The 27,285-nt window shown below is 40.5% G+C and overlaps 3 protein-coding genes across 7 annotated transcripts in view; 2 read left to right on the top strand and 1 right to left on the bottom strand.

Annotated features, from left to right (window-relative positions):
* Positions 1–242: 242 nt before the first annotated feature.
* On the top strand, positions 243–6,453 carry ssb (small RNA binding exonuclease protection factor La). The gene is made up of 12 exons (XM_068704330.1): positions 243–351; positions 1,487–1,553; positions 1,634–1,737; positions 3,186–3,360; positions 3,892–3,999; positions 4,092–4,195; positions 4,923–4,994; positions 5,083–5,125; positions 5,209–5,349; positions 5,435–5,621; positions 5,711–5,836; positions 5,925–6,453. Exons 2-12 carry the CDS (start codon positions 1,494–1,496, stop codon positions 6,005–6,007), a joined length of 1,203 nt encoding a protein of 400 aa, XP_068560431.1. The 5' UTR covers positions 243–351; positions 1,487–1,493; the 3' UTR covers positions 6,008–6,453.
* Positions 6,052–8,845, bottom strand: mettl5 (methyltransferase 5, N6-adenosine). 3 transcript variants are annotated; one of them, XM_068704332.1, is made up of 7 exons: positions 8,770–8,845; positions 7,856–7,970; positions 7,560–7,744; positions 7,168–7,250; positions 6,623–6,674; positions 6,504–6,553; positions 6,052–6,138 (listed from the first exon to the last, which is right to left on the bottom strand). In XM_068704332.1, the coding sequence occupies exons 2-7, from the start codon at positions 7,963–7,965 to the stop codon at positions 6,097–6,099; spliced, it is 522 nt and encodes a 173-aa protein (XP_068560433.1). In that variant the 5' UTR covers positions 7,966–7,970; positions 8,770–8,845; the 3' UTR covers positions 6,052–6,096. The 3 variants fall into 3 exon arrangements, with proteins under 3 accessions (XP_068560433.1, XP_068560434.1, XP_068560432.1); XM_068704333.1 differs by having other exon boundaries at positions 8,774–8,825; XM_068704331.1 differs by lacking the exon at positions 8,770–8,845 and adding an exon at positions 8,051–8,391.
* Positions 8,846–8,936: 91 nt separating this feature from the next.
* The window catches only part of ubr3 (ubiquitin protein ligase E3 component n-recognin 3), a 34,081-nt gene continuing 15,732 nt past the window's right edge, over positions 8,937–27,285 (top strand). For 2 of the 3 annotated variants that reach the window (XM_068704326.1, XM_068704328.1), the window contains exons 1-28: positions 8,937–9,585; positions 10,555–10,694; positions 10,981–11,133; positions 11,341–11,496; positions 12,049–12,089; positions 12,340–12,406; positions 12,486–12,616; positions 12,796–13,024; positions 13,264–13,443; positions 13,839–13,972; positions 14,106–14,192; positions 14,276–14,341; positions 14,428–14,517; positions 14,624–14,752; positions 14,858–14,910; positions 14,986–15,119; positions 15,395–15,480; positions 15,566–15,707; positions 16,357–16,453; positions 17,358–17,499; positions 17,810–17,914; positions 17,999–18,169; positions 20,121–20,566; positions 21,495–21,583; positions 24,266–24,415; positions 25,374–25,507; positions 26,200–26,310; positions 26,794–26,994. In XM_068704326.1, the coding sequence (XP_068560427.1) occupies positions 9,149–9,585; positions 10,555–10,694; positions 10,981–11,133; positions 11,341–11,496; positions 12,049–12,089; positions 12,340–12,406; positions 12,486–12,616; positions 12,796–13,024; positions 13,264–13,443; positions 13,839–13,972; positions 14,106–14,192; positions 14,276–14,341; positions 14,428–14,517; positions 14,624–14,752; positions 14,858–14,910; positions 14,986–15,119; positions 15,395–15,480; positions 15,566–15,707; positions 16,357–16,453; positions 17,358–17,499; positions 17,810–17,914; positions 17,999–18,169; positions 20,121–20,566; positions 21,495–21,583; positions 24,266–24,415; positions 25,374–25,507; positions 26,200–26,310; positions 26,794–26,994 (4,101 nt within the window). In that variant the 5' untranslated portion in view covers positions 8,937–9,148. The remainder of the gene's footprint in view (positions 9,586–10,554; positions 10,695–10,980; positions 11,134–11,340; positions 11,497–12,048; positions 12,090–12,339; positions 12,407–12,485; positions 12,617–12,795; positions 13,025–13,263; positions 13,444–13,838; positions 13,973–14,105; positions 14,193–14,275; positions 14,342–14,427; positions 14,518–14,623; positions 14,753–14,857; positions 14,911–14,985; positions 15,120–15,394; positions 15,481–15,565; positions 15,708–16,356; positions 16,454–17,357; positions 17,500–17,809; positions 17,915–17,998; positions 18,170–20,120; positions 20,567–21,494; positions 21,584–24,265; positions 24,416–25,373; positions 25,508–26,199; positions 26,311–26,793; positions 26,995–27,285) is intronic. The other variant, XM_068704327.1, reaches the window with a different exon arrangement.

Consider the following 27,285-nt stretch of genomic DNA (forward strand, 5'->3'; position numbering starts at 1 on the left):
CATTTGAAAAAAGTCCATTAAAATATACTATAAAAATAAAAATAGAGCTACATTTTAAGAACAAAAATGTACAATGACATACAAATTAAACAATAGCTTAATATTAAATGGCAGCACATGTTTTGACATCATCACTGTGTAGACTACATCGACACACCAATGCTGTGACCGCCATCACACAGATATCATGATAAGTGTAACTGTCTACAGCTGCTCAGAGTAGCGCGGGGACGACCTCTTTTTGGTCCTCGGTGTGTTCCGTAGCACGCAGTCCCACAACGTGCGAGAAGAGAAGTGAAGACTTTTGGTTTTGAACGGCTAAAAGTAGTGCTAGCGGAGACTCAACGTATCGTAAGTATAACTTTTCGAGGAAGAGTGAGAGGGCGTTTATGGTGTATTTTTATATATCCTTTTAAATGTTCTGTAGGTTTATACAATAACCGGAACGTTAGCCATTCTCGTCCTGCATGTTTGAGCAACATGCTTTTGCTAGTATGGAGTTACGCCGAATGTAGTGACTAATATACCATTACGTACTAAAGTATTTTGCGGCTAACTAAATGTCCCACTGAATAAATCATGTACTTTCACCGTTGCTAGACTTAATGAGCTGGGTGAATTAGCTTTCCGTGTGCTAACTACGTACAGTCTACGGTGCGAACACAGCGTGGCCGGTGTACAGCTGCAGCAGATGAATTAAGCTAAGCTAGCATTTTAGCTATCAAGTTAGCTGCAACATTGCATCAGGACAAACGAAAACTTTCTGTTCATGCCAAGTATATGCTAATTTCCATATATAGTTAGTTTGGAACTGGCTTCTTTGATTTCAGTTACTGGGTCAAGCTGTTTAAGATATGAAACCAGCTTGTTTTTCCTGCTATTCAGGTGTAACCAATTATAAATGGATTCATTAACGCTACATGATACACCGGAGAATAGCTGCTGTTGCTGGTTAATGCAAGGTTCATGGTTCAGAACTGTTTAGAGAGCAATATAAGTTTGATTCATTTAAATCAAAAAGAAGAAGAAAAAACCTCGTGGTGTTGCAAACAATGTGCAACATTTTGAAAATTTCTACACAGCTGAGTGTTCTCCAATACAATGGAGAATTAAATTGAAATGGCGGTGTTCAACATCTTGAACACATCTGCATTAAAGGCTTCTTAAATTAAAAATGTTTAGGTTACACTGAATTGTCCAGAAACCCCAGACTGGCTAGTTTCAATTTTAAACGAATGCATGTGGACGTCTGCCAGGATTGAGGCAGTGCTCAAAAACTGGACACTATACAAAAAATACAGAAGATCAACAACTGATAGAATAGACTAATGTGGATAGAAATTGTAGATTTGTTTTCCTTATATATATATATATATATATATATATATATATATACATACATACATATACATATACGCACTACTTGTTTTATCATCATATAATCTTCATATTTTCCTAATTGTTTGGATTACTGTTTTCTACACAGAACAATCATGGCAGAAAAGAAAGAAGAGATGTCTCCAATTGAGGAAAAAGTGGCACGACAAATAGAGGTATTCTGATTTTATCATATATTTTGTAAAAGTCCCTTTTTAAATTCAGCTCTAAGAACGTCTCTCATTCCCACCTCTAGTACTACTTCGGGGATCACAATCTTCCAAGAGACAAGTTTCTCAAAGAACAACTGCAACTCGATGATGGCTGGGTGACTTTGGAGACGATGCTCAAATTCAACAGGTTTGTTGTCTCCGTCTTTATCGCATTCTCTGCTGTAAAACAACTACTCGTGTTTATCTGATTCATTCACTAAAAGCTATCCTTTGTAGGGATGGGTATTGTTAGGATGTTATCGATACTATTTATCGGTTTGGTTCCTTATCGATACTCTTATTGGTTCTTTGGATTATATTGTGTGGGGGGAAAGACAATTAAGAAAAAAATCAACATTGCTTTATTATTCTTTTTGAGCAGCAATACAAATAATCTTAAAAAAAACATTCATAGCTAGACAATGAGCTAAGTGATTAGCTTTCATTCATTAGACTACTCTTATTAGCAAACTCTATACATTACCTGCAGTGGACGAGGACGGCTGCAGGTCAAACAGTCGTAAACTACTTTCTGCAGATTTATCTTATCCTTGTTCGCCAAATGTTTTGTAAATTGCTAGTATTACCTCCCGTACTTGTGAGGGTTTTATTGCATTTGTGGCGAGAGTTATCAGCATCTACTGGAGTAAAATGTAGCCACACTTTCAATCTATTTATCTCTGCCATGATGTGTGTCAGAGTAAAGCACGATCCGCCCCTTGTGTAAAGACAGACACAGAGAGGAGGTTTGTAACGCTGCCTTTCTACACGGAGAGCTCACTCCTTAACTTCTAAAGAGCCGATAGCAGAACTCTGTCTGTGCCTGTACTGTTGGTAATTTGAGTGTTTACCTGCAATAGCGCTGCTGTTATGTCCTTGTTATGGTAACGCTCTGCTCTTCTGACCACACCTTCAGCCACAAGGAAGTGTGGGAGATACTGAGTCCTAAAAGTAATCCACTCAAGACTAATGTAGAGCCAGTGTATTTATTATTGTGGAAAACAATTGTCACCGACCAAAAAGTGACATATATCCCTAAAAACACGAGCCAAATAATGGTAAACTTCTCAAAGGCTGTGGCAAATATGTTTGCAATGTACCCGTGTGATTTTGCTTATAACAGCGGAAGAGGAATTATTTGGTTTGACATCCCTGAATGGGGTCTCATCTGCGCTTCCATAACAAAATAGGGCAACAACAACTAAAAACGTGAGAGAAAGCCAGTGATGACTTAACAGTTTGTGGAGCCATTGTATGACCTATGACAAGCGGGGCAAGATTAGCGTGTGACCTCACCCTGTCCCTAGACACATCATGCACACACAAAGAAAAGCACACACATGAACAAAGTGACATTTTGTTGAATTTTCGAGGTATTCATGCAGAGCCATTAGAATTAGAGACCATCTTACTGACAACGTAGCAAAATCCAACTGACTAAAGTCTATATAGTTGGAGTTTTATGTAGACGGAAGTTGGTGTGTCAGCACTTTTTTACTTTTAATCAAGCCTAATTACTTGAAAGAGCAATGTAGTAGTAATTCAGTTGCCTTTTATTCCCCCTTTGAGATCAGAGTGTTTGTGTTCTCGTTGCAGACTGAAGTCTCTAACTACAGAAACCAGCGTTATCGTTGAAGCTCTCCAGAAATCAAAGACTGGAATCCTGGAAATGAGCGAAGACAAGACCAAAGTCAGGAGGTCTCCAAACAAACCTCTACCTGAAGTGAATGATGACTACAAAGACGCCCTTAAACACAAATCTGTGTACATGGTACGTTTTTAAATTGCACGCACACATTTATCTTTGTAGTTTGGTTGTCGCTTAACCTCAGTACATGAGGTACATTTATCTAAATGAATCCAGTATAATACAAAAGTTCTGTGATAGTCTACCTTCATGAAGGTTATAATGTTCAGTTTGTGTTGAAACTGTTTTAGAGATTTGATTCAACTGATTATTTTGGAGGCTCTAGTTTGTAGCCCTGTTGAACAGAGATGATATAAATAGGATGGACCTAATGATGGGAACAGTTTGAACATTATAGCCTTCATGAAGGGAGAATATATTGCTGGACTGTTGTACTCGGCTGCATTGGCTTTGGTTAGGAGTACCTAATAAACTGACAACCGGGTCTGTTTACATTATATAAAACTATAGATGGAGTGTTTTCTTAGCGAACATCGGCATATCATGGCGCGCCGTATTTGTCAATATAAATGTACATTGCATTCACTTGTACATTTATCTTTACCTTGGGTATACTAATGTTTTACTTGCATGTTAATATCTTTTCTCATCTAGAAAGGTTTTCCTCTGGAAACTTCCCTCGATGAGGTTCAGGAGTGGCTGAGTGGGAAAGGCAACATAGAGAACATACAAATGAGGAGAACCCTGCAAAGGCAGTTCAAGGTAAATTAAAAGTATTATGTAACAATTCTAATTGTATGCTATTCCAAGGGAATTGGAGATTTTTCTAATTACTTGAATTTATTCTTTTGTAGGGGTCAGTGTTTGTCTGTTTCGACACAGAAGAGTCATCGAAGCAGTTCCTAGAACGTTCAGACATCAAGTCGTTCAAAGACAATGACATGATTGTGTTATCAAGGTACGTTGTGCTGTTTCTGGGTTTAAAATGTATCTTAAGTGGACAAATACTGTTTTGATTGAGAATTAGTTGCTACAAGATCTGATAGATGATGAAACGTGGTAGTGACATACTCTGAAAGATGTGAATGCAGAATGACTCGGCTCCATGGAGAGAGTAAATGCAGTCTGTGCAAAGGTCCGTCACACCTGAAGCCAGATCGGCACATTTCTAGAATTGAAATTCTTTTGACTGTTATAACTTCTCGGGGTGCTTACTGTCAACCACTACTCTGAATCTAGATAATGGAAGTAGTGTTTTTCGTCACTTTTGGGGTTTTCTTACAGAGTGGCCATACAAATGGACTATGATCAAAGCGAAGTTTAACTGACCCTTTTTAAAAACTACAGGGTTATTTCTTTGATACAGCAAAAATGGATGTACTATCATTTTAAAATGACGCATATGTGCATACAAGATGATATCTAAAAACTAGAATATAATAGACTATTGGCTGTGTTCATGAAACATCTAAAGTCTAGTGTCTGCCAAAGGTGTCGTCAATATGCTCTGACAGGGTTACATGTTTTTTCAACACATGCTTCATTTATTTTTGTATTTTTTCCCCAAAATTAAGCAAATAAACTGCACTAAAAAGTTTGTTTTTCCTGCAGTTTAACTTTTGATCTAGAAAAATATCTTTTGAATATTACTTTCTATAATATTGTCATTGCTGTTCTACTTGCAGAGAAGACTACCATGCAAAGAAAGCAGAAGAGAGAAAACAGTTCAAAGCAGAGTCGAAAGCAAAAGCTAAACAGTGAGTACACAAGCACTACCTCACTGTCCTGAAACATCCAGTACGTTCTTTGAAAATCACTGACCATCCTCCCCCAAAAACTATTCAGGGACAAGGACCAACAGCAGAAAAATGCAGAAGAGAAAGAAATGGTGAGCTCCTCCTAGGTGCTAATCAGCTTTGCACTCTGATGGGCTCTGGTCACAGTAATATTAATCTGTCGTTTGTGTTGCAGGGTCTGCTGTTGGATGAACAGATGGGATGCTTGTTGAAGTTTTCAGGAGAGCTTGAAGACGTTTCCAGAGAGGACTTCCATGAACTGTTCTCGGGCCATGGAAAGATTAAGTGGGTTAATTTTACAAGAGGGGCCAAAGAGGTAAGGAAACTCTATAACTCAAGTCTGGCACTCCGGGTACAAAGATGAAATGTCATTTAAATGAAATGTTTTTACTTTCAACAAGGGCACTCTCCTTTTCGATGGGAATGCAACGGCAGCGTTCGATAAAGCCAAAGAGGCAAACGGAGGGGAATTGAAAATCAAGGACAACAGTGTTAACTGGCAGGTGCTCGAGGGAGATGACGAGAAAGAGGAAATGAAGAACATCATCGACGCTCAACAAGAATCATACAACAGGTCCAAAAACAGAGGTAAAACTTAACAGCTGATCTAAAACTATTTGTAAATCCTCCATAGTTGAATCCATGATTTTGTATTAATGTGTCTGGTCTGTTAAAAGCTAGCAGAGGACGATCAGGAGGCAGAGGAAGAGGAGGCCGGAGAGGAGGAAGAGGTGGCAGAGATCAAGGCAGAAGTCAGTACAAGGGCAAGAAGATGAAATTCGAGAGCGATGATGAGGACGAAAGTAAGTTGAGCATCTTTCGGAGCTTCAAAACTGGGTTTGACTCGTGCATTGGTACTTATGTTGGCTCTACTTTGTGCTTTTCCTCCAGAACCTGTAGTCCCAAAGAGAGAACGAGAAGAAGAAGCTGTTGGTCCCGCAGCAAAGGTTCCCAAAACTGAAAACGGATCTTAGTCACACGGTCACACTCAGAATTTTTGTGAAAAGATTTATTATTAACAGTGAAAATGCAGAGGCAACAAAAATCCATTCCAGTGAGAGTTTCAGGCTTTGGAGAATCGTATGAAGTCCACCTGGATGTCGACCTAGAGAACAATTTGCAAAGCTTTGTCAGTTTTCAGCTTTTTAAGTCCCTTTATATTGTGCCTCTCACATTATTTGTGTACCTATATTTCTCTTAAGATGTTTTTGATTTTATTATTCAACATAAATCTGCACTTTGACAGCAATGTAATTACACCTGAACACGTAGTGGGTTTCGTAAGAGCTGTGTGACATCTAGGATTTGTGTGCCATTATGTTATTTTTCTTTGTAGGTTACCTACAGCGAATGAGAATCTGCGTTGCTATTTTTTTTTTAAGTTTGCATATGTGAATAGCAAATAAAACACAAAAATTAATCAATGTGTGGTAATGTGTTATTAAACGCCTTGAGACAAAGATAGCTTACCGATTTCTTTTTGTGGAACTTGTAAGATGCTGGCAAGTCGTATCTTAGTTCTGTGAACAGAGTATGTAGTCAGTTTGAATATTTTAGTTCTAGAGTACTGTGTACTGTAGTATTCTTACCCGCTATTACTTCCATCTTCATTCCCCAGTCATTGGCCTTCTTTTGAATGTGCTGTAATCACATGAGGAATTACTCAAGCATTTCAGTCTTCATACTCCAGATTAAGTTTTAAAAATGAGGACCTCAAATTTGACTTGACTGCTTAACTTCAGGCTTGAAAGTAGAGCTGCAACAATTAGTCTAATTTGATTAATCGATTGACAGAAAAATAAACAACTATTTTGATTCTGTTTTAGTATCTTTTGCATGCAAAAATGGTGGGAAAGTTACTTTATGCCTCTCAAATTGGGGATTTCCTGTTATCAGATTAAACTGTTTTGGATTGACCAAACAAGATATTTAAGGACATCACCTTGGACTGAGGAATATTTCACCATTTTCAAACATTTTATAGACTCAAAAATGAATCCAGAAATAATCTGCAGGTTAATAGATAATGAAAACAAGCGCACATTGCAATCAAAGCTGGCTTGGACTCTCCCTGACGGCTCCATCTAATATGACAGTGCTGTATATGTGACCCGTATGGATGCTGAATACTCACTGCTCGTGTTGATGTCTTATGGAGTGAATACACTGCTGTCTTTGCCATCGTTAAAGCGGCCCATAAGAACTTCATGTCTATGCCTTGAGCAAAATAAAAACACATAACATACATGTAATTCGCTAGGGATACACTTATTTAAAGGGGTACTCCACTGATTTTTTTTTTTTTTTTACACAAAGATCAGTATACATGTTACTAGACTGAACTACTCAGCCTGTGAAAACTTGTTAAATGTCTCTTGTGGCTTTGAAGAGAGCTGTCTAATGCAATGTTCATGGAGTTACCCTGATTACAGTCCCTGGCCTCTGCTGCACCGATTTGGAAGTCCCCTTATTGTATTGAAGCACAGTAATAAATCACCCGAGTAGCCCATTAAACTGTGTACTCACCCTGGTTGTGTTTTGTCCCAAATGGTGGATTCATTATTACAGTGTCAAACTTTTTGGCATAAGCATCTGCCTCCAGAGAACACAGGTCACACTGGACCAGATCCACGTTAGAAATCTCAAATTCCTCTGCATTCCTCCTGAATATGTCCAGTGCGTCGTTGTCAATGTCGAAGCCGACGCACAAACTGAGAGAGAGAGAGAGAGAGAGAGAGAGAGAGAGAAGGAATCAAATGAGGAATTAAGCTAAAATGTTGTTGATATGATGAAAACAATGTTGGATGGTCGGGTACTCTCACCCTGCGTTAAGCATCGCAGCCCCAATGCTGAGGACTCCACAGCCACATCCCAGATCTGCTACTAGTTTACCCTCAATGTCATCAAACGTGCTCTGGATCGTATAAAGCATGCATGCTGTGGGGGGAACAGAAAGTTAATGAGAACAATGTGCGCTATCAACAAACTCCAACAACAAGCACACGTTGTCACCTCACCAGCTATATGGGGACTGGTCGGATACTGCTCAAGAAGGATTTTTGGCTCTTCAAACGTGTCCACTTGCTGTAAACAACTCTCTAACTCTTTTAGTTTCATTACTAGCGACTGTAATGTCCCAAAGCTACGTGCAGCCGGCGCGATAACACTGGTAAGTAGTTCAAACGGTTATTCTTCGGCTGTTGCCGCTGTAAGTGTATATTTAATGTTTATTTGAAGACGACTTCCGGAAGAATGTGTGCAATGTGCATCAACCAAAACAATCCGACTTTGACCCTTGAAAGCGTGATGGTAGTTCCTCTATGATGTTACATTTATTGTATGCACCTTTTCAAATAGGTATTTTAGAATATGAGTTAGTTAATTAAAATACAACTGAAAACAAGATTGCTAAAAAAGAAAGAAGTAATAAATAATGATAAAAACAATTAAATACAATTTATGTACAACATCAATAAAGTGTCTTATAAAAATATAACGTAGGGGGATTATTGAGTATGAGATAGTTCATTACAATACAACTGATAACTAAATTACCAGAAGAAGAACAAAATTATCGTAATCTAAAATAAAATAAAACAATACTATTTACACAATCAAAAATGATATGTAACAATTATATATAATACAAGCGAAATACAGCATGAAAAGGGGAAGTTTCTTCTAAAAGTGTAACATAGCGGGATTATTTAATTAGATAATTGAATTGATAATGTACCTACTAGATGCTATACACAGTCATGCTTTGGCCCCGTCCGCACAGCCCTGTGTCGCATGGGTGCACTGAGATGATGTTTTATATTTATCAGTCTGATGTTAGAGGCGGGCCGTCAATAACGAGGCTATTAGTTACCTAGAAACAGGAAAACTAAACAACACGCATGACTGTGCATGAACCGAGCTGGTTAAGCAAGACAGACGCCTCGATTCTGCTCGATCAAATACTTAAATTAGATCCCTGTGAGTCATTGTTGCACACTGAGCGGAGGGGTAAACTCGTCAGCCAGCGACCACGTTAACGAATCGTACCGCGAGAAAGTCCGAGAACATGGAAACAAGACAACAAAAATAAATTTGTGGACAACAAGCCAGAGTGCATGATGGCGGCGTCGCTGCTGCTGCGACGGGACAAGAAAGCCACAGCCGCCCACTTGAAGGCAGACTTGAATCGGGCTGACAATAGCTCCGGGGTCCGACAGCTCCAGGAGCTGCTAGACACCGTGCTAAATCCCGAAACACCAGCGGCGGACACCGAGGCTCTGGACTGGTGCAAATGTCTCATTGCAGGAGGCGAAGGTTTCGAGGAGTTCTGCAAAACCGTCCGGTCCTACGACAACGCGACTCTGTGCGGCTTGGTCTGGACTGCGAACTTCGTGGCGTATCGATGCCGGACCTGCGGCATCTCCCCGTGCATGTCCCTGTGTGCCGAGTGTTTCAACAACGGGGACCACACGGGCCATGATTTCAACATGTTCAGGAGCCAGGCTGGCGGGGCCTGTGACTGTGGAGACAGTAATGTCATGCGAGAGAGTGGGTAAGTCCGAGCTAACGCTAGCTGCTAGCTTAGCTGGTTAGGCTAACTCAGCGGCCAGTTTTGTTGTGACAGGTCTTAGCTCACTTAGCTAATGCTATTTCCTGATCTGCGTAGTCTGTTTAGCTTCATTACAAAATTGTAGTGTGGCATGAATGTCTTGTCCTCGTTTTAAAGGCGGCTTTACAGCAAAGTGATGTAATATTCTGAATGTTCAGCCATTTTCTGTATTAGCTGTTCTATTATTTGCTTGAATCCATTTTAGTCAATATCACTGATAATTATTTATCAAATATCTCATTGTGTGAGTATTTTGTGAAAAGCACCAATATTCAACCAGTATTGTTGCATTATCAATATGGAGGTATTTGGTATTACATGTTGTGATATTTCATTTTCTCCATATTGCCCAATCCTATTGCTGACACAGATGCATTAAAGTGATGGCTATACTTTGTGTTATTATTGATGTTATTGTTGTTCTTAATTATATTTTTCCTTCTTAGAAACCATAATGTGTAATCATAGCTTAGATACAATATTGAAAGACTGAGCAAAACATATTCTTTGTGTAGTTTTGATATCTTTATCCAGAAGTTACAAAATATTGTGACATCAGATTTTTGTCAGCAACAAGCAGCTGACTTCTCTGCTGGCTGATTTGTCTCAGTCTCACCCAATCACAACCATTTTTAAACCTCAACCCAATCCAGCATTCAACTAAATACAGTGCAGTACTGTGAATCACAAGTATTGCATCTATAAAAACAAACAAAAGGCAAAAATCAAATTTTATTATAATGCAACCTTCTTGTTTGGCAGGACCATTATGGAGCCTCTACTGGAATGATCAAATAATTCACACAAAACTTGATTACAGAGAGAGAGAGAGAGAGAGAGAGAGAGAGAGAGAGAGAGAGAGACGGGAAAAGGCTGCTATGATCTTCATCAACTTGTTTTTTTTCCTTCCAGGTTTTGCAGACGGCATCGGTTGAGAACCGGGGAGAATGTCCCCTCAATACCTCGAGACCTTCTCTTGATGTCAGAGATGGTTCTTCCTCACTTTATCCTGTGTATTATACAGTATCTGAGAGACGGATACGTTGAACCAGGTGAAGACACTCATGACAATCGTCTCTTTGGGGCGATAATGTACTTTGGCCCTCTGACCATCTTGAACAAATGCTGTAACCATGAAAAATGACTTTCAGAATCCTAGTATTAAAAGTATTTCATCTTTTGATATTTTTTCTATATGATGTGGATCTCCTGTTGCATATCGAGTGCAAAACAGATATAGTTGTGCAAGCGGAATATGAGTGTTATACAACTGTTTACGTCCAAAATGATGTTCACAGAGTACTGAGTCTGATCATATCTCTTATCTTGCTTTACCAGACACCTCGACTGAGCGAGATCTGCAGAAGGTCCTGCAGCAGCTGGAACCTCAGATCTCCTTCCTGGAGGAGCTCACCAAGATGGGAGGCGCAATGAGGACTGTACTGACAAAGATCTTGACCAATCAGCAAACATTCAAGGAGTTGAGCATGGGTAAATATCCATACTGGAGTTTGTGTTGGACCAATTAGCATTGCCTTGTCTGCATTTTCATCTAAGCCATGCATTCTGTAGCAGAATATCAAATCCAGATGTCCTTTGCTTAGATTCTGCACATTTGCTTGCAATCAAGTTTTCTTCCCCTTGAGATTTTCACTTAAAACAATTGTTGCAACTGTCTGCTTTGCTTCACTGTTGCAGGCCAAGAGGAGAATTTGTATGCTAAAAAGAACTATGACAAGTATCTGTCAGCCTTGCAGAATTCAGGTCTGGTGTCTGTGGAGGAAAAAGCCCAAGCTGCTGCTGCTGATGTCACAGTTGGTGCTGAAGGGGGTGCAGGAGCAATGGTCCTATTGGGTAAGATAACCGTTACCTTTTGATGTGAAACGTATTCTCAATAACCATCTGTCAGCCATTGGAAATGGCTTCAAAACTGTTTTGAAATTCTTGATAATTTGCTTTCTTTTTTTATAAATCCAAGCCCTGCAGGTGCCAGAAATGTTCCGTTAATGTGAGGACTTATCTTTCACGCATTATTCGATAGAACTACAGGCCAGTGAACTTGCAGTAACCACTTTCTCTAACACTGACGCACATTATTAAACTGCCGACATCATAGCTATTCCAGAAAATATTCATGTGTCATGATTTTAAGACAAAATAAAGAAACATATAAAGTTTATTGGCAAACAGCTCAGATCTCAGTACTTATTTCTAGAGAAATCAAACTTTGACTTTTAAGGAATCAGACGGTGTGTCATAGCTTATTTTAACCCATGTTGAACATTGCTGTTTGAACAAATTCAGTTTTGCGTGTTGTGATATCTCGGGCAACTGTAAGTGTTTGTCCAGTGGCTCAAGATGCTGCTAATAGCTAATTGGCTAAATGGTTTTCTTTGGTTTTCTTAGGAACCACAGCACCAGGGAGCCCAGATGAGTCGAGTAAAGAGGTTTGTGGCAGCATAGCGTAGAATCACTTACTCATTTTAACCAGTTTGTATTTAAATCTAGTTACTAAAGAGCATTCCTGCATTTTTTTATTAATAGATTAATAATTTTGTCTTATATTGACAACATATTTCTTAAATCAGTTTATCTTTGGGCATTTTACTTCAACTTGCATAGCTAAATGATGAATCAATTATCACTTTGATCTGACATTATCTAAAGTAACTGTGAAACATTTCTTCTCCCTCTCAGGAGGACCAAGATGCAGGACAGTCTGTTGGACAGAGGAAGAGGGTGAAGCTGAGCAGCAGTACCAAAGGTAAATGTAAAGACAATATAATACACGAGTACATGTTCCACGAAACGGCCATCTTCTCATGTGCCTTTTCTGCCCTCAGACCCGTGTATTATTGAATCTCTGAAGCATAAGTGCTTTCTAGAGGAGTTGCTGTTTTGGACAATAAAATACGAGTTTCCTCAGAAGATGGTCACTTTCCTACTAAACATGTTGCCAGATCAAGATTACAAGGTATTTTCTCTCTCTTACTTACCTTCATTTGCAGAAATGCAAATCTTGTATCACTTTTAGATGCACGTCTGGCCTTCTGTTGTAACAAAAATGTCTCTAAATCTTTTTTCTTAAAAAGCGACAGCATCATTACAGTAAGCCTTAATTGTGTTATGGGCTTTTCTATTCCTCTCTGCTAGATCACATTTACAAAAACATTTGTTCAGCATTATGCGTTCATCATGAAAACACTGATGAAAAGCCACGAGTCAGATACCATGTCCAACCGCATTGTGCATATTAGTGTGCAGCTGTTCAGCAACGAGGAGCTGGCTCGACATGTGACGGAGGAGTGTCATTTGCTGGACATCATGGTCACAGTCCTCCTCTACATGATGGAGAGTTGCCTTATTAAAAGTGAACTTCAGGGTAAGTTGTCCAAATGTGTCCGACGTCTTATCGTTTTTTGATGTAACACACCTCGTCACACTGTTTATACTGCAGACACAATTGTTGTCCTGTAGTAGAGCCAGATGTTGAGTCATGTAACATGCAAGTGTCTTGTCTTTCTCCACATAGTTGTCCTTTTTTCTTTTTGATTTTAAATGACTTAATACAAAGTGAGCCAAATTAACTTCCTGTCTGCGTTTTCTTGTTTCTTCTTTTAGATGAGGAGAACAGTCGCCATGTTGTAGTAAACTGCAGTGAAGCTCTGTTGAAGAACAACACCTACTGGCCGCTAGTTAGTGATTTTATTAACATCCTCTCTCACCAAAGTGTAGCAAAAAAGTTCCTCGAGGACCATTCATTGTTGATGCTGTGGATGAGCTTCGTGTCATTTTTCCAAGGTAAGTCACAGTCACATCAATTTGTTGCCCATGCATCAACTTTGGAAAACATTTCCACAATAAATTGAAACTTTGAATGCAGAACCAAGCATCTAGTACTGATACTCTGGTTGCCCTGCGGTGTATATCTACCTTTTGATCATTCAGATTAGAAGTTTAGCAGCTGAGACTAATGGTCATGAAGCAGGTGTTGCTTTTGGATCCCAAAGCATCCTGATTTAAACTTTATGTATCAGCAGTGTGCTTAGTCAGGCAGACAGACCTCACCCGCCCTCTACTGTTAATGCCTCAGTCATACACAGACATTTTATGTGCATGATCAAATAAGTATATTAAGGGCTCTATGTAACATGTGGTGACCGTCTAACATTCTAAACCGTTTCCTGCTGTGATAGGTATGAACCTGAATAAGCGGGAGTTGAATGAACATGTGGAATTTGAGTCTCAGACGTACTATGCAGCATTTGCAGCAGAGCTTGAGGCCTGTGCACAACCAATGTGGGGCCTCTTGACACACTGTAAAGTCAAAGTAAGTCTGTCTTTACACTCGGACTCCTCTCACACACATCTCCTGTGTGCATTCCTGAGGAATGATTAATGGAACACATGCACTTAGTGTCTGACCTCTGTATCTGTGTTTAACATAAATTGTCTGTTAACAGGAGACGCAGGAATATAGTAAAACTGTGGTACGCTACTGCTTGGAGACCCTGCAGATCTGGTTCGATGCCATTGGCTTTATTGACGAGGTATATTTAATAAGCCAAACCACTGTGTTTACAAGCAAGGCGTTCTCCCCACCTGTTTCTCATGGCTCTTAAATCTCTTACAGCCCGCTCCAAATCAAGTGACATTTCACCTGCCGCTGCACCGGTACTATGCCATGTTCCTCAGCAAGGTATGTCAGAAGCTCTTATTTCTTAAGACATAATTCTACAGTATTTTCTTCTGTGTTTTTCAAGATAATTGTTTAAAAATGTGCAGGCTGTAAAGTGCCAAGGCCTGGACCTGGATAGCCTCCTGCCTGACCAAGAGATGCTTATGAAGATTATGGTGCATCCACTCCAAATCCAGGTATAACACTATGCCTATAAACAGATATGTGGTTTTTATTCATATCTATATTCTCTCCAAGTCTGTAGCCACATGTTAAATAAAATGTCGCCATGTATGGCTGTAGGCATGCCTGTCAGAGATCCACAGCAACATGTGGGTCAGGAATGGCCTGCAGATCAAGGGACAGGCTATGACCTACGTGCAATCCCACTTCTGCAACTCCATGATTGACCCAGACATCTATCTGCTCCAGGTGTGTAATGCTGTATCACAGAAAACTATCAGTGTCACTCGTATACCGTTTTAACAATAATCATTATGTTTATTTTCTTTTTCTTTATTTCTTTTTCTTTTACAGGTTTGTGCATCAAGACTAGATCCTGACTACTTTATCTCAAGTGTTTTTGAGAGGTAAGCTTTCACTCTTACACATGCATTCATAAAGTATTTTACAATTTTAATGCAATGCTGGCTTCTGTCGCACAGGTTCAAAGTGGTTGACCTGTTGACCATGGCGTCCCAGCATCAGAACGCTGTGTTGGACTCTGAGCAGGAGAGGCCGATGCTTGAAGGAGCGCTGACCTTCTTGGTCATATTGACGAGCCTTCGTGTTCATTTGGGTAAGTGGTACGACAGAGGATGCACACAGTCTACAGAGAGTAAGAGTAGGAAATTACCAAACCGCTTACAATATAATAAAATAAGCCTCTGGTGAAATAAAACTGCATTATTTTGAAGGAACTGTGATCACAGGCAGACTATGACGGCGACAGACTAAAAGACATAACAAGCTATTTGCTTGAACTCCTCCACTCTCGGAGTTCTGCTAATTGGTATTTAATGTACGGCTATGATCTTTATCGGTTTGTCTTTACGTTCTGCTTCTCACTAACAGGGATGACGGATGATGAGATCCTTCGGGGTGAAATGGTCTCGCAGTTGTGTATGAATGACCGTACACACAGCGCGCTGTTAGACCTTGTATCCTTTCATACAAATATGTTAAAGAGAAATTATACTTGGTCATCCACGGCAATTTGTTTTTTCCTTAAGTGTGTTTTCTTAGATTCCTGAGAATCCCAACCCAAAGAGTGGTATTGTTCCAGGGAGTTGTAGTTTTGAGGAGATGCTCTCTGCTGTGGCTGACTTCAAAGCACCAGTGTTCGAGCCTGGAGGCTCCATGCAGCAGGGCATGTACACACCAAAAGGTAGGATGCTTTTGGTGAAGTGGAAGGCATGATTTATTAACAGTTCATTGTAGCAAGTAACCCGTTTGATGTCCCAGAAGTGTCTCGTGTGGTTATGCTCTATCCATAACATCCTCTGGACACATCATTTTTGAGCGGCGTTGTGCCCCACAGATTCCAAGGCTGAAGTAGCATGCTGTAGTTCTTCCTCATACCAAGTACATCACTGTCCCGTCACAGTGAGAGTCACATTTTGCAGCTACGCCCCAGAGACAGTGAACATCAGTAACAACTGTGGTCGTTTTTCACAATAGATACCTAACTTGGATAGGTAGGGATAATGGCGAAAATCTGCACTTGCCATAGGAACACTGTTATAGGTAGATATGCACATATCTTACAAAACCAACCCGAGAGGGAATACATATGATGTATTTTATTGCTGACCACACACTAAGGATTCTAATTTATGAATAGAAATTAGTCAAAATGATGAAAATGAGTCCTGAAAAGCTTGAAAGCTTTGAGCATTATGTCATCAGTCCTCAGCAAACCACTTGGGGGCAGGCTTACACCGCTCACATGGGGAAAGTGAAAATAGGAAGAAAGTGAATCAATGTCACTTCGTACCGGAGGTTACAAAACATTTCTCTCCCTTTTACAAAACTAGCGGAGGTGTGGGAGAAGGAGTTTGACCCCATCATGGTCGTTCTCAGAACGGTCTATCGGCGTGACGTCCAGTCAGCAATGGACAGATACTCTGCATTGTAAGTTACCACTGTTGTCATCCCTGACGAAAGCAACCTGCATCATGCTCTGTTCAGTGTCGTAGTGTCTCTTTCTCTCTCTCTTTCTCTTTCTCTCTCTTCTCTCTCTGTCCATGAGGGGACATGATAGGAAAGGTCAGATCTACTGGGTTTTCAAGTTGGTTCCAATTAGATGGCTGTCAAGAAAAATCAATATTTCAGTCTAAATTGTAATAGAATTGAGGAAATCTTTCTTGTTTTGATTGTGGTACAGACATCTCCCAAGACAAACGTGTTCACGCAGGTGAAGGAGATACCTTGGGGTTAATTTTCTTCATGGTTGCCGGAACGTGTGAAGACGCTAATTATAACGACGGGTCTCTCACCGAGAGCGCCTGTGTTTGAAATAGAAGTTGGGAAGATAACCTTTTTATAATGGGATTTTAGGCCTTTTTTTGGTAGAGCTTGAAAGTAGTTAATTGTGTTTCTTTAACATGCACTATATTTGGTATTTCTAGGCCTTCTGAACCAGATGAAACAAAGGCATATTTCTCCTTGAAGCATATTGAAGCTGCCATTGCCACCTTCAGAGTCTGATACCAGCCTCATGTTGCTCATTCACACTGTTTGAATATGATGGATTGCCTGTCAGGCTGGCCGTAGTTCTATATAACAATGATCCCATCATCGCTGATATAGTGAGCGACTGTGTTGCATAGACGAAAATCTTTTGTACAGTGAATTACTCTGAATAATTTAAGGTGTCACTTCATTCAATTTCTTTCATCGTCTTACAACCATTCTGTTGAATGTAAGCTAGCTCACGCCCTTATGGGCTTGAGAATGAATTACTAGGTTCTGTGTGTTACTCGGTCATTCCTCTGATCATTTCTTTCTTCTTCTTGTTGATTATTATGTCACCTAGCTTAAAACAGTCTGGCATTCACACCGGCAACCCATGGCCACCCTACAAGGAGAGGACCGCTCTGCATCCGTGTTACAAAGGCCTAATCAAGCTGTTGCACTGCAAGACGCTGCACATCGTGATATTCACTCTCCTTTACAAGGTGAACCTTTTTTTTCACGACTATTCATGTGGTATAATGCAGGGCTGATTTAGCATCTCAATTAACTCCTCAAGCTAAATTAGAAGTGCTTCTGTTTGCCATATTTAATCGGTGAGCCTGTAATATCACATGGCAATGATTGATGTTGACATTTGAAGATATTGGTACAATAGTAGACAGTCCAAGTATAGAGACAAGTATTGACAGGCAAACAATTGTTTGATCGTAACAACAGTGGCTTAGTTTGTATCAGTAGTGAGGGGATGATATTTGTCTGCTCTTATACGAAGTATAAACTTCATGTTTCTAGATATGGATGGATCATCAGAACATGTCGGAGCATGTGCTGTGCATGGTGCTGTACCTGATCGAGCTGGGCTTGGACAACCAGGTTCAAGACAACAAGGAGGACGAGGTGAGTTATGGGTGTCTGAGTTACAACCACGCCTCTCATTATCCAGACTGTCCATCAGTGTCTTACGGGATCTTATGCTTCCAGGAGCCTTGCATTGAGGAGCACTGCCATGACAGCTGGTTCCCTGGCACAAACCTGCTCTCCAATCTGCATCATGTCATCAACTTTGTTCGGGTTCGGGTTCCTGAAACGGCCCCTGAAGTGAAGAGAGAGGCCCCTCCTAGCACCAGCACTGAAGCGTCTTCTTATGGCCAGGTAATAGGTAGCTCTGTCTGTCTGCTGAGCTTGATTACACTGCCATTGGTTACAGTGTGATGTCACTGTAATTAAAAACAAATGGCAGTTAAACCTCTGGTGACTATACTGACTGCCAGTTTGTTATTTACTTTATGGCTCCTCCCAGCACAGATGGCAGTGAATTAAACCAGCAGGTGGGCAAGAAAGCTGAACTTCTATATGTGCAAGATGCAGACATTTCTCTAAGGAGATCCAAGCTAAAAGGCCAATGATTATTGGAGCACAATATAGATTCATTATTGCTTATTTCACATAGCATGTAGTGGCTGAATCTAATTAGAAAATGTGCTGTAATGTCTCTTACAACGTTTAGAGGCTGTGAAAATATATAATTTGCTCCAGCTGTTGCTGTTTGATTATCAGCTGACGGGGACTAAACATGCCTGCTGCGTCATCTGCCTCTGGCACTTTCATTACATTCAAAGGAGTTTCACCGCCATTGCTACTGCGTCACAAGAAGCCCTCCTGCACAGCCAAAGGGAGTGTAGCCAAAGACATGTCATCAGTGTGAGGTTGTCAAGCGACCATTGGACAGTACAGAAAGGGGTTGCTCCCAGCCAAGAAATTAGATGTAGACGGGTAAACTATTTATTTCCCCTTCAGATTTAAGAGAGGTTCACATACCTGTCTTCACTGGAAAGTTTGGGATCGCATCCCTTAAGGACTAATTTCTGGTCCAACATCCATTTTTCACCAACTTTTAAGATGGATAACCATGACATTTGGTCCCTTTGGGATACATCCTAGTTACTTTGGTGCTCCCCTTAGTTTTTCATGCTCAATGTAGCAGTCAGCATTCTAATATGATAATGTTTGCACATTACTGTACATCAACAAAAACATTTTCTTTGAGCTCGCTCCGACATGCATATGGTTTATGTATCATCTTTAGTTGTTTGGTCCCTTCATGTTCCTCTTTCATATCATTGCTATTGTTGTTGTTCGTTTTGCTGCACTTGCTCTACAGAACTCCAGACGTCTTTCAGGGAATTGGAGAGAGGTAGCTATCCATTTCTATAAATGGGCTGACGGCTTCCATGCCACCTGCAGCTGTGTTTGTCTACTTTTTTTTATCGGAATTATGAAAGAATTTCTTTGCACTTTGTTTTGTACTTTCCAAAGGAAGTCTGCCTTGGTGTGTGTGTGTGTGTGTGTGTGTGTGTGTGTGTGTGTGTGTGTGTGTGTGTGTGTGTGTGTGTGTGTGCGTGTGTGCGAGTGTGCGTGTGTGTAAAATGCTGCACTTCAGCAGTTTCCCTCCCTCTTGACTGCTGAAACTAATTACATGTGAGATGCAGGTTTGGGTAACCGCTTTTTAACCGCATGGCAGTATGATTGATGTTTCCTTGACTGGGCTGTATTATATATTTTTATTTAGCAGTGCGGCTCAGGTCCTTTCTCTCAGGTCCTTTCTGTCAGGTCAGGTCATGGCTGTCCTTCAGAAGGCTTGTGTGTGCCCATCACAATGATTTTGAGTTTTCTGCAGGAATACGGTTGTTCTGGTTGCTATCAGCAAAGTTATTTGTGGTCAGCTAAAATTCTATAATGAGCATTTCATTTCATGTGTATTGTGCTCTTCTGACTATGGTAATGAATCACCCCTCCAATCCATCAAAGTCCATGATGTCATTTTAGGAGATTGTGCTCAAAGACACAGCACCCAGATGCAGGTGGAATACAGGGATGCTGGTCACAAGAGTTTTATCTGTTTGCATGTTTTGCTGATACGATATCGGCTTGATACTTGCAATGTTATGTGCCGTTTGCGTGGGACATAATTTATCTATGTGCCACATGTGTTTACAGTGTGTCCATATAGCGTTAATCATAGGGCATGGCATTAACACTGCCATTCTCATGATGTGGTCAGGTGTTTCACACAAAAACCTCTGCTGATCTGTGCTTTTCCTAGAACCTGCGTGAAGCTCAGGTGTTCAGCCTCGTAGCGGAGCGGAGGAGGAAGTTCCAGGAGATAATCAACCGCAGCAACACCGAAGCCACCCAGGTTGTGAGGCCCAAGAGCTCCTCGACGCGCTGGGTCCCACCAGGCACACCCCCGCAGCTGGTGACGGAGATCCTGGAGATCCGGGAGAGCATGCTGTCCCTCCTCATCAAGCTCCACCAGAAGTTGTCGTCCAAGCAAAACTCCCTGTCCGCATCATGGCTGGAGGACATGGACATGAGCCGCCACACTCACGGAGACGGCATCACAGCCATCGAGCGCATCCTCACCAAGGCGGCCACGCGCAGCTGCCAGATCAAGCGTAGCATCCAGGACATTTGTGGAAAGGTGTGTCCTCCTGTGCCACCGAAGAAGAACAGTCCCACTGACAAGAAAACCATGGATAAGGAAGAGAGGTAACATAATCACGTACAGTGTTTCTTTGTTAAATAACATATTCACCACTATGGATTTACACTTACACAGCTCCATGCTGCATATTAATATCGCTCATTATTTCTTTGCTGTGGTTGAGAAACAAATATTATTTTTATTACCACCCAGTGGCTGAAGCAGCAGCACAGATTATTCTTATTTTTAAGCCAAATTTACTGAATTTAAATGTATTTGGGAAGATATCAAAAGATCTTTTTTTTTTTTTCACATTCACCCACTAGTCCGTGTCTCCCATTTTCCTCTAATGATGATGGAATGGCCTATAACCGTTTAATAATTGTCTGCTTTTTGGGGTCGGCTTCACCCCACAGACACAAGGTAAAGTGCTGTTTCCAAGGCAACCATCAGGCAGCAGTGCGGTCAGTGGCAGCGAGAAGTGAGAAGCCGCCGCCGCCGCCGCCCATTCCTCAGGCTGTTGGCGCCCCTGAAGCCATCAGTGAAAATTATTGAGCTGTGACGTTCCTGTCGGCATTTGTTTATGTCCTCTTATTAGGGACTTAATTTACAGTCCGCTCTCGTCCTGGAAGCCTGCAGAGCGGGGCTCAACCCGCCGTATTAGTTCAATAATCAACCTTTCCAACTTTTTACAACACGGCCTTGTTAAAAATCGGACACCTGCTGTGTGTGTACAACAGTATCCCCTGCTACATGGAAGCGTCTGTTGCACATGCTGTGGGGAAATTATTACATTCCTTTTAAAAGAATATCACTAGGAGAATTTAAAGTATGTAAAAGTTCTCTGCAGATACAGAGACACCTCTAGTGTGTCATAAGTGTTGATTTAGAGGGATTGTTTTTGTATGACCTTGTTTTTGCGCCTTGTATGTATGTAAATTAGTATTCAGTTGGTTTTAGACTTGAGTTAAATACTGCATATTCTTCTTTCAGACGTCAGAGAGCAAGAGAGAGACAACAGAAGCTGCTTGCTGAATTTGCCTCCAGACAGAAGAGTTTCATGGAAACAGCCATGGATGTTGGTAAGAAAGAGACTTGTTGCCTCAGTTTTGTGGTCTTAGAGCTTTAAACTACTAACACATCAGTCACTGAAAATGTTCAGTTTGTAAAGAGGACCCTATCATGGCAGGATGCTCTGCAGAACAGGAAAGCAGCAACAAAGGGGCAAATGTTTACATGGCATACTTTTTATGAGTTTAGTTGTAGTGAAATTAACACATTTCTCTGCGCGGTGTTTTATAGCTGCAGGCCTCCTCCTTTTGTATAATTACGGAAACTGACGTAAGTATAGAATGTGCCTTCAGCGAGGACCGAGTACAGCTCCAACAACTTCTATGATAGAATGTGCTTATCAGACTGGGTTGGTTCTGACCTTTTATAGCGCATAAAACACACGGTGACACTTTTTAGTTTGAAGGACATCTTGCTACTGTAGCTTTCGAAGAACAGTGCAGTGAAATAAACCTTTCACTGCTATACGTTTTCATTGGGGCAAGGTGACAGTGGGCCGAGTCTCTGCAGGCCTGTTAGGAGAAAATGAAAGCAGAGCGCTCCTGTGGGAGTGTTGGGTGGCCGTTGACTGAGGGCACATAGGATCAAAGCGCTAATAGTGGGCTGGACTCCGAGGGCCCACCATGACACATCATTGTTAGTGAATGAATAATGGCCGCTGCGATCACACGAACCATTCCGGCCGGACTGTATTATGACCTCCTCTGCTCACTTCCTGCTGAGCAGTAACTTTCCTTGCTTTACTTCAAACTCACTGCTGGCTTTGCGTCATGTACCGAAGTAAGATTTAAATGGGAAGATAACGAGTTAAATCAAGTGAATGTAAGATGTTTGCCGATTTTAAACAAAACAAAAAAACAACAACTTTAAATTACATTTAGGATATTAGGAACTTCTGTTCTAATGTTAATCTTAGCATAACTTCTCTGGGTCTCATTTCTATACGTTGCATAGGTACAAAACGGGGCTTGAAAGAGGCATACGCCACTTCCCACACAAAAAGTTGTGATCTATGAAAACAAACCTGATGGGAGAATGTGCGCACCTGTGTGGAACCTCTGATCCATGCGTACAGCAGTCTGGGGACTGTGCAAATTGTTGACACAGATAGTGAGCTGGTGAATTGAAGCCCGAATGCATAATGATGTCTCTCACACATTTAATTAAAATGAATATCAGACATTAATATAGATCCATGTTATCAGAAACATTCCAGCCAGCTATTGCCATAACTATTCCATTAGCACCTTTCAATTGTAAAAGATATCAGCCAACTCAAATTCTAAATCAATTATATTCAATATAATAAAGATTATAAAATATAATATTGGATATGTATTATTATTATTATTATTATTATTAGTTTATATTTATTATAAAACTATAAAGGCAATCAATCAATCAAATTCCCTAAAAACATTGCCCAGTCATTAATTAGTTTTATTTACCCATTTCTTTTAGATATTTCTGAAATTGAATATTTATGGAGATGAATGGATCTTCTTATGTTGTACTTATAAATGAATGTGTCTCTGTCAAATTAGTGTCCGTTACTCAGAATAATCAACAGAGCTCACTGAGAAGAGTTTTAATTTTAATTGCCTGCTTTCTACTGAAGTAGTCTCCAGAGTAACGTGGATGCTCCAACTAGAAAGAGCTGTTGAAGTTGAATTTTTAAATATCATATTTCAGTGTGCCAGTGCCACACACCAAATTCTATTCACCTGTATTGTATTGGGGTGGAGGCAGAAATCTCAACGATGGATATGTCTGAACCTGAACAAGTTATCCCAAACCGATCTGCAAGGAGACGGTCAGTGTCATCCTTAACCTAAGCAACGTTCTTCGAGAACAGGCCGACGGAAGACAAATTACTCTATTAGCATACAAAACCTTTTTAAGAGCGTTCACAAATGTATACTGTAGGAAGTATAAAACAGCAGCACGCCAACAGTTAGTGTGTCCTTGTGGCCTTACCTTTTGTGCGGGTGGGGGTGACTCTGTTTACTGGGATGTCCCGGGGCTAAAGCTGTGGTGTTGTTGACATCTAATGCATCTTTCATTTCCCCAGGAACACAGTGACCTCTCTTGACAACATATTCTTCCAGAAAGCAATAAATCAATTTCCGACACAGCTTGACATTTGTCCCCACTATTTACTCCTCAAATTGAACACGGTTCTTAACATTTAAAAGTAATTTCACATGAGTGTTTAATTTCTAATGCTGTGTCAATCATGCAGATAGGGGTGGCCAAGAGTGAATTTACATCTGTCCCCAGTATTGATAGATGTAACGTACTTAATTCTTCTTCCCATGACTGCCTGTAGTAAGGAAACCACCCACAGGAATTATTATACACACCACAATATCAAAGTCAGAAGTGTTTTCTTAGAGTTGGTTATTTTCAGTGTAAATTAGAAAGGAGCAGTGTTGTGTAACTGAATGTGGTGTTGGCCTGGTATGTGGCCTTTCAGACCACATTACCTCTCGAGTGTTTTTCACACAGTTGGATGCTTTAATGCGTACAGATCATTGAACAACGTCTCAGTATTTCCTCAAAATTATTTTCCCATGATTTAGTAATAATTTAATTTAGCTGTTGCAGTAGATCCCATTTTCATGTCATAACCTTTGGACATTTGTGAGGAGAAGCTTTTGCGAACTTAAGATTTGTCCTTGTGTTTGTGCTAGAATCCCCTGACACTGAGGCAGCCATGGACCTAGGAGGGTCTGACGTGATGGAGTCTGAGGTTCTGTATGACTGCGTGATCTGTGGCCAAAGCGGACCGTCCACCGAGGATAGACCCACCGGCCTGGTAGTTCTCCTCCAAGCATCCTCAGGTACAGCAACTCTTAATGACGGCACCTTTGATCCCCCATATAAGGAAATCTGATTTTTTTTTTTAATAGGTGGGTTAACTGTTGTTTTGATTGGCTCATTTATCATTCACGTTGATCCCTGCTCACCTGTACATGGAGCCTATCATTATAGAAGGTTCACTCTTTTCCATTTATGTGGACAGAGGAGGATCACTCACTGGCATCCAAATAAATGGTATGTCTGATTAGTAATTAGTCACCATGTAGAACGGTTCAGAAGATCTGAACGTCAAAAAACTCATAAAATCTGCCACCAGTGACCAACAGTGGGTGCATAGTAGCATACAATTACATTGTCCTTTTTGGTGACCAGACACCATCATTGTTTATTTTGATTTCATGGTTGTTGAATGCCAGATTGTGTCTGATTTATCAGTCATTGTTCACGCTGAAAGGCAGGCTACTGAAAGGTAACAGTAAAGCATACTGCAGGGCAGAAACAATTAGTCGACTGATGGAAGGTAAATGAATCGCCCTTCTTTATTGACGATCAATTCATTGTTTGAAGTTATTTATCAACATATAAAAATCCCAGACATTCACTGGATCCAGCTCTTCAGTTTCCACAGCTGCTGCTTTGTGAGGATTTGTTGTTTTGTAGCATTGTTAATTGAATATCTTTGGGTTTTGGTTAGACTGTCGGTCTCTAAACGCTTCGTTCAACTAGAGACTGAAGACGATCTCCCTGGTATCATCGCTAACCCTGTATGAAAACAATTTTAGTTAAAAAATAAAACCCTGCATATCAGAACCTATCCAAACTGATATTTTGAAATCTAAATGATCAATAAATAAATAATCCATTGTGTAATGACAATCCCAACCCTTGACCTTTTTTTAAAATGAATACTGAATAAATTAGACAGATTCATCATCATCGCATCATAATTCATAACTGACATCTGTGATTGGCTTTCAGTGCTCGGACACCGCTGCCAAAGCAAAGAGGCAAAGAAGCTACCGACTAGTGACGAAGAGCACATCTACGCTGCAGACACGTGTGGAGTGGCTCACGATGTCCGGCTCACGCTCATGCAACGCTTCTTCAAAGATGTAGGTGTCTCAGAAAATATTGGCTGCTTTATGCAGGAGAGGAATAGGCTGAACGCACTTAGAGCACGAGTGGAGATGTACATTTGTGCGTGTTAAATAACAGCTTAAGCAGCTCTTATAACAGTCTTGCATCCTGTCTGTTGGGATTTCTTTACAATAAGTTTAAACTGCAAGTCAGCAATGTGTGCATTTGCTGACATCCCTTTAAGAGACTGAAGGATGTCAGATGGTCCTTTTTTATAGAATACATTTCTTACATTATAGGGCAGCTAACATGTAACATCCCTTTAAAGACATTATTGTGTGTGACAAACAGTAGATACAATACAAATGCATATACCAGTAGACAGCAATAAAAATTCACAAGTCATCACTAAAAAGTTTCATTGGAAATTGCTTTGACCGAGCTGCTTTCATTTCTTTCTCATGCCAACGTTGTGTATTGATTAGCTTGCAATACAAGTCCAAAGCAAAAATGATGACACGAGTTGAATTGGACATGATGTAATAAAAAGTCTAATTGGCCGTTAAAGGATGCTTGCTTGAATATACCTCATCAATTGTTCATTGTAGTTAGTTAATTCAAACTTTTAAATATGTATTTATCAGCACCACAATGTAAACAAAAGGTCCATGAGGCTGAATGTTTGAAGACATATTCTCATGCTCTAGTTGATGTGATTTTTCTGCAGAGCTCTTGTCTGCAGTCTGTGTCGATAGGTTGGGACGGGGGCGTCTACGTTCAGACCTGTGGACACACTTTGCATATAGATTGCCACAAGTCATACATGGAGTCTCTGAGGGTAAGAGAAAACCTGACCTTATCAAATGATTAGTCATCTCATTGCAGTAGTTATTTGACAGAAAATTGATCAATGAAAATGTTGACAATTGATTAATTATTGAAGTCATGAGTCAAGTGAATATACCAAACTGATTAGAGCTACTTGCATATGGGAAGTTTCTTACTCATCTGCCTAGGATAACCAATTGAATACCGTTGCTTTTTTTTAGTACCTTTGGGTAGACAAAAACTTCATTTTTGCTCTTTTGAGTACAAAGATAAAATTACTTAGACTAATTGATTCATTGATGGTTTAGTTTTTTATGTATGTATGTATGTATGAATGATAATATGTGGACTAAAGATTTGGTGTCACATTTTCAGAAATTGTTCAGTCCTGCGTTTCCTGTTATATTTATAAAAAGTCCAGTGCCAGTTGCCTCTTTCAAACATTTTAGTTTAGATTGCGACAGTCACATTTAACTTTCATGTGTCTTTACAGAATGACCAGGTCCTGCAGGGTTTCTCTGTTGACAAGGGTGAGTTTACGTGCCCGCTGTGCCGACAGTTTGCCAATAGTGTTCTTCCCTGTCGCCCTGGGCGGGGCACAGAGGCCGGGGCCTGGCACACACCCACAAACAAGAAGACGTTTGTGCTCGTCAAGGAGGTGGAAGATCTTCAGGAGAAACTTGGCCCTTTCTCGGTAAGTTTTACAATAAGCACCCCGTATTTAAACTGTACTGTCAACTCATTACTATATGGTGGCAACATAGACTGTGATTGTAATTATTAGAAACAATCAGCCTACTGTGTTGACCTTTTGATGCAGATGGAAACGGGGCTGTTCTTTTTAAGAGTCTTTTCTTCTATTGGATTTCATCAAGCACCTGACATCGCTGACGTGTCAATAACTACCAGCGGCACAATTCTGTAACTGAACCCATAATCTATGTGATTAGATGTCATTGTTTTTCCCCAGAAGAGCTGAAAACTG

Source organism: Cebidichthys violaceus, unplaced genomic scaffold, assembly GCF_023349555.1.
Source record: "Cebidichthys violaceus isolate CVI_PGR_0920_01 unplaced genomic scaffold, fCebVio1.0.p SCAF_11, whole genome shotgun sequence".
Lineage (NCBI taxonomy): Eukaryota > Metazoa > Chordata > Actinopteri > Perciformes > Stichaeidae > Cebidichthys > Cebidichthys violaceus.